General features: G+C 34.3%; 1 protein-coding gene across 1 annotated transcript; it reads right to left on the bottom strand.

The window, feature by feature from the left end:
* Window positions 1-775: 775 nt before the first annotated feature.
* Window positions 776-1540, bottom strand: LOC134804602 (trypsin-2-like). The gene has a single exon (XM_063778121.1). The coding sequence runs from the start codon at window positions 1538-1540 to the stop codon at window positions 776-778; it is 765 nt and encodes a 254-aa protein (XP_063634191.1).
* Between the last annotated feature and the right edge of the window lie 9454 nt (window positions 1541-10994).

The raw sequence follows: 10994 nt of genomic DNA, 5'->3' as shown, positions 1-10994 counted from the left end.
ATGATTTTGTTTTTTAGATCCCGTAAAAACAAAATATGAAACATGTAGGTAATTATTTTATTGTATAATGGTTTCTACAAATTATAAACTCAACGGTAGACGTCATTTGCACTGCCTCAAAAGATACGCAAAATGTGATATTTCGTTGTTTAGCATTTTGCTTAAACACACCTCACGGTATTCATTATGTAGGTATGTGACGGTGTTTCAATAAGGTGGTTAAAACATTTTTATTGTTTGGTCTCCACGTGGTTCTTTTTAGTCAAAAATGTATAAAGATTATGTAAACCAATTTTGAGAACAATCAAACATTATTTAGAGGTCGCTTAAAATAAAGCAATTCTGCCATAGGTACTGAAATGTATGAAATACACTTGACCAAAGAAAAAAAACCTGGAGGCGTTTTAATAGGTTTATTATATTTTTCCCTATTTTGTTATAGCTAAATAAAACACAAACCGGCCATTTTGTTATTTATGGATGTGTTCTTTATTTATTGTATGACATATCAAATTTTAAAGCAATGTTGAGCGACCAGTAAATAATGAGCAAATGAGTCAAAGTTTGGCGCATAGATTACTACTTCATAATAGAACAAAAGCCTTGTGGAGAAAAGATTACAAATAATTTTTTTTTTACTCCATACAAACGTGGACCACCCTAGTGTACCAGTGTACATAATAAGAAATGAAAATAAAAGATGAAATTATATAAAGTCTCAAAACTCTTTATTTATTTAATAATTTAAGACCTAAATTTGTGGATTATAATACATTCAATTGTAATACATTACTTTCAAAATCCAATCATAGTGATACGTTATTTTTGGATAATGTTGACGGCATGGCTGTATTGGAGAATCCCCTTTTGCGCATCCATCTCCAACGCCTCCAGATGTAATGCCCACCAATTTGCCCTTATAGGTCAGTGGCCCGCCGGAGTCTCCATGTGAAGTTTTAACATAGTCATATATACACCACATACCTTCATATTCATTGCTAGGGCATTGAGTGAGTTTTGCCACTCCTTGTCGCGGCAATGGTGGCCCCATCTCTGATATTTCGTTAAGTCCATATCCAGCCATTATTACAGGATTTCCAATCCGAGGCGGAACTTGTGCTAGTTTAATCGGCGAAACATAGTTATCAAAGACGATTATATTTGAAGCTTTTAATAAAGCAATATCATTTTTAAAATTGGACAACTCATCAAGACCGTCGATATATAATGAATGTTTAAAAATATTGTATGGTCTCACGTGCGTTAAGATCCTGTCGATTTTTTTATTGAATTGTCGCACGGTAATTGACACGACCTTATCCTTGTTGTGAACGCAGTGTGCGGCTGTGATTATCCATTTTTCACTAATTATAGAGCCGGTGCAAATGGAATATTCATATATGATATTTGTTCGATAAGACTTGATTGTGAGAAGTACCAAATGCCGGTGTTGCTGTGGATTCAAATCAACGCCGTTATATACACGTGACTCTAATGCACTTATCGCTATAAAGCTATTTAAAAGTATTAAAAAATACATTGCAGTTTTTTTTTCTACGCAATTAGTGAGCATGCAATAAAATTAATTGGTGTAAGGAGCTTTATATAAGTAAGTCTTTATCATTAGCAATAAATGATGCAATAAATATTTAAAATATAGCTTATTTTATAACATTGTTTGAATTTATACAATGTACACGTGCGATGTATAAAATTGTGAGTAGGTAACTATTTTAGTTATGTCAGTATGCGCGTACGTTCTTGTTTTTGATAATACATGTAATTTATTACATTCTTTATTTATAGGATACACGTGTTGATTACACGTGTCATGTAAAAAAATGTTTATTACGTCATTAGGGCTTTTGCATTGTTTTAAAATGATAAAGGGATTAGGCTGGGTTTCTATCAGAGATGTGCGAGTACGCTGAGTGAGGAAAGGTTACATTAAGAATGAACATCTCTGATGGAAACGCACCTTGGCTAAGTATGAGCGAATTTCTCAACTAAACGGGTCATATTGCTAGAATCTCTTACTTTCCGTGGTGTCTAATCAACAAAGTTCAATAAAAAAAACAACGGGTTGCACTCCGGGAGTGCCTACAGAAGTGAAAACTCAATGACTAGTCCAAAATGTTTGCAGCACTATGTATAATTGACCCATCCTCCTTTCTATTGAAAAACTTTAGTTCCGAAATTGCTGGCCAGTAAACTTAAATTTGTAGCGTTAATTGTTTAAAATTCGAATAGAAATTGTAAAGTTACCTTGCAGAAATCGCATCTAAATATATTTTTCACCTCAGCAGCTCGAACAAGGGTACTTTGCTTCTTAAAAATAGTGAGCAAAATGCGATTTTGCTCACTGAGTGAGACAAAATGACATTCAAGTGACCTTTATAGTCAAATGTCATTACAACATGCGGGGTCTAATACAAGTTCGAAATACTTGGGTTCTATTATCTCTGTCCCTTTCACACTGTTAGCAAAAAGAAACGAAAAAAAGTTCAAACGACATTCAACGGTATATTGACTGTTTATAATAGACCCCCGAAAAACTTCAGAACGCATCGTTCCAAACCACGTACGAGCTCCGTACGAGTATGAATTCTAAATAATTATTTAATTAAAATAAAGTTTAAGATTTGATAAAAATACTATATTTTAGCTATTTTATTGTACAATTAAAATAATGAACTCAAAAAATACACAGATTATCACGCAAAATTAATTATTTTACTTTTAAGAATTTCTACTATAGTTGACAAATAGTACGTATCCGCAATTCAGACCGTATCTTACAAAGTTCTTTTTTTACAAAAAAAAGTTGTTGGTTGAAGTGTCAGTTGATGTTTCTTTATTTCCATATTATTTTACTGAAATTTATTATTACGTTTTGTGTTTGTGTTAGATTGCGATAATTAAACTTAATTGTTTGTATATCTTAAGAAAACATGAGTGCATAGGTATTAAGAAACGAAGAAGGATTACATTTTTCAAGTTGTCTAATAGGTATGTTCTCACTGCTAAGGTGTGAAAAATTTTGTGTACTACACGAGATCAAAGTTATTTACATCTCGTGCGCTTTTGAGTCCCTTACTACGCTCAAGATTCTAAATTAGATTCACTCGCTACGCTCGTGAATCTATTATAGAATCTTTCGCTTGCACGGGACTCAAAATAAGCACTCGCAGAAATATCAAACTTTGATCTCTTGTTGTACAAATAACTATGGTCATGATATTTTGAGTTTTATTCACCAGTACTAGTTCACTTTTATTAGCGATTTCATCAAGATGTAGCTTTATTGAATTATATTGGAGTGATATAAAGTTAGAATGTAACTGTGAGATCCTCGTATTTCAGCCCGTACAAGATTAGAACATTGAGCTTTGGGGCTGTCCATAAATTACGTCATCGATTTTTGACAACCCCCCCCCTCCTATAATCATCCAAAACTCATGCTTCAAAAGCCCCCATTTCCTCCTACTTCATGCTACCGTCATCCGATGTCCAGCCCCCCCCCCCTAATTTGAAATGACGTAATTTATGAATAGCCCCTTTATTGCTTAATATAAAAGTCCAGTTTTAAATAATTGACCTGATTATGATACGTTATGACTAAAGTTCTTTGGTGAATAATATTCTCCGTCACACATGACATAAGTCACGCAAGCGCCCTGCGCCGCCTACATGAAACAGCAGGCTCAGACATACATTTTCGCCGTGCGGTAGAAAGAGAGGAGAGACGCCTTACGCGTTACGCGTTACGCTGTCCCGAGTTTATCATTTTTTCCCCACCTCAAAAAGTGCTCAGCGCCGCTAAAGAAGTTTTCACTTCAAAAATAGATTTTTAGTAAGTACAAATTTCTGTTTTTGTTTTGGTCCTGTAACTCGCTTGTATCTTATGCAAAAGTGAAATTTTATCAACAAGTAAGAAAGTCGGGCACAACGCGACTGAGAAAGTAGATATAAAAATTATGACGCAACAATCATCTACATCAGCGGTCGGCAACCTTTTAGCAGCCAAGGGCCACATAGTAGTTAACGAAGTTTACGCGGGCCGTACTTTAGTAATATCATGGTATAATAATATATCCGCCTGGTACTCTATTCCGAGATTCGCGTATGACCTAACTGACACGGGCCTACGTCATCATGCTGTTTACAGGTTCTCAAACTTTAAAATGTGGGAGAATTTTAACCAACGGTGAAAATTATTTTAACGGCATTAATTTTAAGTTATTCATGTAGAAACATAGTAAAATAAAACAAATCTAATGTATAAAATTAAACCTTATTTATCTATACAAGACAAACGTTTGAAAAACTAATTCACAGTTACACATTAATTACCAAGCGTGAAAAGTTTGGAAAACACTGCGACTGCTGACACTGAGCGAGAAGGAAATAACAATTAACACGCGTTCGACAAGGATGACCGTCAGGGCATGAAGTTATCTAGATCCGAATTGTCAAATGTGACAGCGCTATCCTGTGTTGTCAGTAGTGTAAACAGAATTACCCGAACGTCTGAAATTTCTGTCGTGAATCGGAAGATATTGCTAACGAATAATTAAAAATGACGTGTTATTGTAAAATTTAAGATAAAATACATATAAATGAAAATTATAAAATTATAAAGAAATATTTTAACTTATTAACCATAGGTATAATGTACCCATGTAACATGTTATGTTGAAATAAAGTGGCAATGTTATTGTGACGTAGGCCCGTGTCACTCTGGGAATAGAAGACCATGTTTTATTAGACCATGAGTAATATTTGTGACTATAGCAGACATTGTGGTTTGTCAATATTACATACAAAATAGCCAAGGAGGGTCGCGGCCCGCATGCGACAGGTTCGGGGCCTGCGGCCCGCGAGCCGTTTGTTGCCGACCGCTGATCTACATCAATACATATATTATGTATTTTAGTTGGGTTCCGTAGAACCTTGGGCATGTTTTTTCATGTAATAATAAATAAGTAGTGTGAAATAACAATAACAGCAATTTAGAAATTTCATTAATTTAAGAAATAAAAATAGGATAGGTTCCAAACTAATACATTTTTATGTCTCCCAGTAGGTATATTGATTTGGGGTTATGATTTAATGGTAATGCTTTGTTTTAATTACAGTAGGTACTAGTACCTACTTTTATCATCATTAATTATCATTGTGATTTAGTGTGTATGAAAATGTTGATAAAGAAGAAAACATGAGTTACGACACAACGCTTTTAGGAATTCAGCTAATTCAGCTACGAATTCAGCAATCAAGTTTTACAATTCAGTAAACATACAGAATTCAAAAGTGACCCCGAGAATAAACTACCTCATTATCTTCAGAAAGCTGCACAACCATAACATTCAATTACTTTAGTTTCACGTCGACGATATTTGGCAGTTCAACTCGTTTCACCGCGATTTGGCATTCACGGACAGGCTGCCATCGTGCTCACTGGCCACTAAAAAAAGAAAATATTCTTTGACCACAAACTTGAAATTATAAAAACACTTTTTTTTATCTTAAAATGGGCTTAAAGAGTAGCGTTTTGTTTCTGTTGTATGCAGTGATTTTGTCGGGATATGCAGGTGAGTTCTATTTTAAATGTTGTCGGTTAAATATATTCATATGATAAGCACAGCATTGGGTTTAAAGCACCATAATGATCAGAAATCAATTTTGATGTTTTGCTATTAACGAATTGATGAATTAAAAAAAATATGATAATTAAAATCAAATTATAATTTGAATAACCTGAGCGTGTTAGTCTGACAAAAAAGAGTAGAAATTAAAAAAGTGACAATACTGTAGCGTTGTCCCTTTCAATTCAATCTAAGAAAACGGGATAACACTACAGTATTGCCACTTTTTAATTTCTACTCTTTTTTGTCAGACGATAGGTATCTGATTTACCTACTCGTAAAGTACAGTCAACGGTAAAAATATGGGTGTACAAATCATCTCAAAAATATGTCCCATAACTCTTATGTCAGTGAATTAAGAACTATGGGACATATTTTTGAGTAAGTCTACACCCATATTTTTACCGTTGACTGTACCTATATTTGTTTGCTTTAAATTACAAATTATACCAACATATGTTTAATCGAGTTAAGTTAGTTACTGGCGGATATCATTCCTTAGCGCATGAATGAGCTATTGCTCATGAGTTATATAGTATTATATAGTATTCTATGAGTTCAACTTTAGTGATTTAATTCTCTTTGAGTTTAACTACAAATTTATATCTTTATAGTACAAGTAGCCGTATTATGACTTGACATTTGACGTGTACGTAAGCGACTGAGTAAACTCGATCGCAGTCCATCTCGTTTTCGCTAGCACCGATGTATGAGTGCAATAGAGAGGGAATAGGGAATGCGATCGAGTTCACATCACGCAGTCGCTAACGTAAATGTCAAATGCCAAGTCGTGGTTACCGTGCTGATCAGTTTAGTAAGTGCGACCAAGTCAATATTTGTAAAATATTAGTAATAATAAAAAAATCGGGCAAGTGCGAGTCGGACTCGCGCACGAAGGGTTCCGTACCATATAAAAAAAAAACAAAAAAAAAAACAAAAAAAAAAAACAAAAAAAAAGCAAAAAAAAAAACGGTCACCCATCCAAGTACTGACCACTCCCGACGTTGCTTAACTTTGGTCAAAAATCACGTTTGTTGTATGGGAGCCCCATTTAAATCTTTATTTTATTCTGTTTTTAGTATTTGTTGTTATAGCGGCAACAGAAATACATCATCTGTGAAAATTTCAACTGTCTAGCTATCACGGTTCGTGAGATACAGCCTGGTGACAGACGGACGGACGGACGGACGGACGGACAGCGAAGTCTTAGTAATAGGGTCCCGTTTTACCCTTTGGGTACGGAACCCTAAAAATGGGGTTTTAAATATATTTTAGTAAAATTTCTCTCGCAATAATGAATACCTAATACTGTAGTAATTTACATATTACATATAGGATAGTTATACATGAAAATATTACCTACCTAGAAATATCAATAACACCTATTATTCAATTATTTATCCATACCTCCTACTGATAGATTACACTTACACACATTTAAGGCAAATAAATAGGTAATATTTCATAGTTATTTGTTTTACAAGGGGGCAAAGTCGTTGTTTAACCGCTCGTGCTAATATTGATACCCAAGCAAGCGAAAGATTCCAAAATTGAAACACGAGCGTAGCGAGTGGTTCGAAAAATTAAATCTTGAGCGTTGCGAGGGTTTCAAAGCACGAGGGTTAAACAAAATTTGCCCCCGAGTGAAACACAAAATTTTTCACCACACCAACCCGAAGCAAATATTAAATGTAAAATATCAAACAAAATCAAACCAAATGAAATCCAAATGAATGTTATTAAATATTTATCATCCAAAATCATCATTTAAACGTCAATTTTACCAGCAAACATTTGTTGTTTTCTTAACAACTCAAAATTTGCATTTGATTACTTTGCCTCACGTGTGAATAAAATGCAACTTTGCTATCAGTTTTTGAAGTGCAAAGTGAGCCTTTCCGAGCTGGTGTGGTGAAAAGAAATTGCTTCACGTGATTAATACCAAGTAAATAACAAAACAAAGACTATTCCGTAAGTATCTACTTACTCTTGAATTTCCTTGTTTTACAAAAGTTTCTTAAATTAACTATTTTTTTATTTTTATTTACTCATCCATTTAAATCCAGGAGCTTCATGTTTGCGGAGCAATTCTTAAACGGGAACTAATCACAGTCCTAATCTAGCTCGGCTTTAAGTCTCGTACACCGAGTTCCTCTCATTTACTTGTTACACGATTCTAGATCTTATTCCGTAAGTTTTAGGGTCGAAACATGCAGATATTTCTAAGTCTAGTGGTGTGAGGCTTACAGAAGTCCTCACTAGGAAATTATCTTTCGGCTGCAGACGGCCGTAAACTTTTAAATTATCGCTGAGAACGAAACACTCGCTGTTTATATAAAACCTGAGCATTATAAGACCATCATTAACTTATCATAGTTTGTTATTTCCTTGGAATTTTTGAATTTAGTACCCAGATACAAGTAGTAAGTAGTAGTTTAGGTATTAAATTTCTAGTGACTGACTTATTTCGTAGACAGCACCAGGCAAAAGTACAATTAAGTACATGGCAAAAAGACCTGTTCAGCGCTGAACGTGTTAGAATAAATTTAAAGTGACTAACCCTATGTTTTACTATTCGATTAGACTACAATATATTTTTACATCCATATTTTAGATGTATATACGTAACTCCATTTTTATGAGATATTTACTCGCTGTAAACATGATCTTATTTTTGACTTTAAACGATTTTAAGTTGTGGGTGGGTGGTGGCCAAGTGCATAATTGACATCCGACTTCTAATCCGGAGGTCGCGGGTTCAAATCCTGGCTCGTACCAATGAGTTTTTCGGAACTTATGTACGAAATATCATTTGATATTTATCACTAGCTTTTCGGTGAAGGAAAACATCGTGAGGAAACTTGCACACATCTGCGAAGAAATTCAGAGGTGTATGTGAAGTCCCCAATCCGCATTGCGCTAGCGTGGGGACTATAGCCCAAACCCTTTCGCGCATGAGAGGAGGCCTATGCCCAGCAGTGGAACGTATAGGTATAGTCTGAATTATTTTTGTTACCTTTATAAGTATACGTAGTTGATATTATTCAAATCTATAATTAAAAATAAGGCCGCACAGCAAGTTAGCACAGCACAGTTAGCGGAACATACCACAAACGTCTAATGTAGATCTACCAGTCGGCATCATTGTCTTATACAAATCCATGGAATGAATCCCGCTTTTAATTGAGGAGTAAGTAGCTAGTTGTTAGAATTTGAGTGCCCTGCTCCAAGTGTGCCCTGGCTAAAGAGGCGTAATCTGGTTGTAACAAGCCCATAACGCCCCACAGTAATGGCCTGTTCGCCGCCAAGCCTTTGTAACTCCCTCTGCGCTGTTTATGTTGCCCCTTTTTATTTTCCAAACAATACGAACTGTTATTTCTATCGCAGACCGATCTTTTGCTACAGATGAACCAATATAAACGCAAGCTATTGAAACTTGTGATAATCATGCGTAATCAGGGATCACAGTTACACTGGTTGGGCGATGCATCTTGGAATAACAGCAGGATCGACGTGTTGCCTCCCTGTCACACTTACGTACGAATTTACAAGTACGACAGAGAGGCTACACGTCGAACGTGGTTCGCGGTAGGCAATCAGTTTCATTCGGGAGTCGTCTCGAGCAACCGATCCGATTTTGTATTCATAACACACTGTTAATATCGATTTTGGCAATGTTGTCGCGAGTGCTGTTTCATAAACGCACAACGCGAAATGTTGTTGATAAAAATTCTGCTCAACAGAAATCGATTAATACTTAGGTAAGAATGTATAAGCTCCACCTGTATATTTAACAAAATAATTCCCATTTAGACTGCTAGGGTTTTCTACAAACAACTGAAAACTCAACCATATCTTTAGCAACTTTATTTTTGGCCATGAGGGAATTTTTGCACGTAGGAAGAGATGCATTTAACATACTTACAGGATGCGATAAGCAATAAAAATAAACCATAAACAATTATAAATAAAATATAATTACAAATATATAGGTTTTTCTTAGGAAACAACTCTTTAAAGGATTCTCATAAATACAATAGTTCCGTTATATGGATACTACTTAGCTGTCAACGTGGTGTTCAAGAGCTTGTCTTCGAAAGGATTTTTGGGTGGACATGTATAAGTATACAATATACCTACTAGCAACTTCTAGGAATCATCATACAAACAATTATATTAGCCGCTTAACCTAATACAGCGAGGAAAATTCTTAAAATGTTAAGAATCGTAAAATTAACAGTATTTTGAAAAACTAATTAATTATTAGTAGGTTATATGTAGGTATTATAATTAATTATAGAATAGGTAATTAATGTTGTCTGTTCGAGCAATAGCTTGGTACCTACTCTATATAGATGACAAGTTTAATTCAAAAAATAAATTTGTAAGTAAAAATTTGTTAGTGTAGGGTTAAAGTTGAAGATGGCGATGAGTGTTTAGCAACTTCTAGGAATCATCATACAAACAATTATATTAGCCGCTTAACCTAATACAGCGAGGAAAATTCTTAAAATGTTAAGAATCGTAAAATTAACAGTATTTTGAAAAACTAATTAATTATTAGTAGGTTATATGTAGGTATTATAATTAATTATAGAATAGGTAATTAATGTTGTCTGTTCGAGCAATAGCTTGGTACCTACTCTATATAGATGACAAGTTTAATTCAAAAAATAAATTATAATTATGTACTTATATTAAATCCCTGAGCAGTAGTATATTAAGTAAAAGTTTCTCCAATAATCAATACAATATTATTTGTACGAAAATGAGTATTTTTATTTAGTTTTTGTACATAACCAAGACCGCCATCTTACGTGTAGTGTCAGCTATTCTTGTCACAGCCTGTGATGACGTCACGCCACCCTCGACCCATATAAATCAAAAGCTACGTGACGTGACACAATGGCTACTATACGCTTATTTCCTGCAATTTAATCCCATTACTTGATCGATTTGAGACACGTCAAAGTCATATTTGTGTATTGTGTATAAAGTGGAGTTCAATAGAAATGGCAAATAATTTAAATAAACATGCTAGATTTTGTTAGCAATATTTGACAGATAGGTAACGTAACATTTTACAAATAGTATATATTTGTATATTTATTTATTATAGCTCCACAAAACTGCAAACTAAAAACTGTTGAATTAGGCATCAGTTTCATTTCCTATACTTCTATATAAATAATTGGGAAACAAACTGAGTCACAGAACACGGATCAAATATATATTACTCGTATAACACAAAACGAGCATAATAATGTACTTTTAATGAAATTCTCATCTTATTTACAATTACATTATTATACTTCGCTCTTGTTTCTAAAAAACGAACTCGAGAAT

The sequence above is a fragment of the Cydia splendana genome, chromosome 1 (genome assembly GCF_910591565.1).
Source record: "Cydia splendana chromosome 1, ilCydSple1.2, whole genome shotgun sequence".
Lineage (NCBI taxonomy): Eukaryota > Metazoa > Arthropoda > Insecta > Lepidoptera > Tortricidae > Cydia > Cydia splendana.
This window is presented reverse-complemented; position numbering and strand designations above follow the sequence as displayed.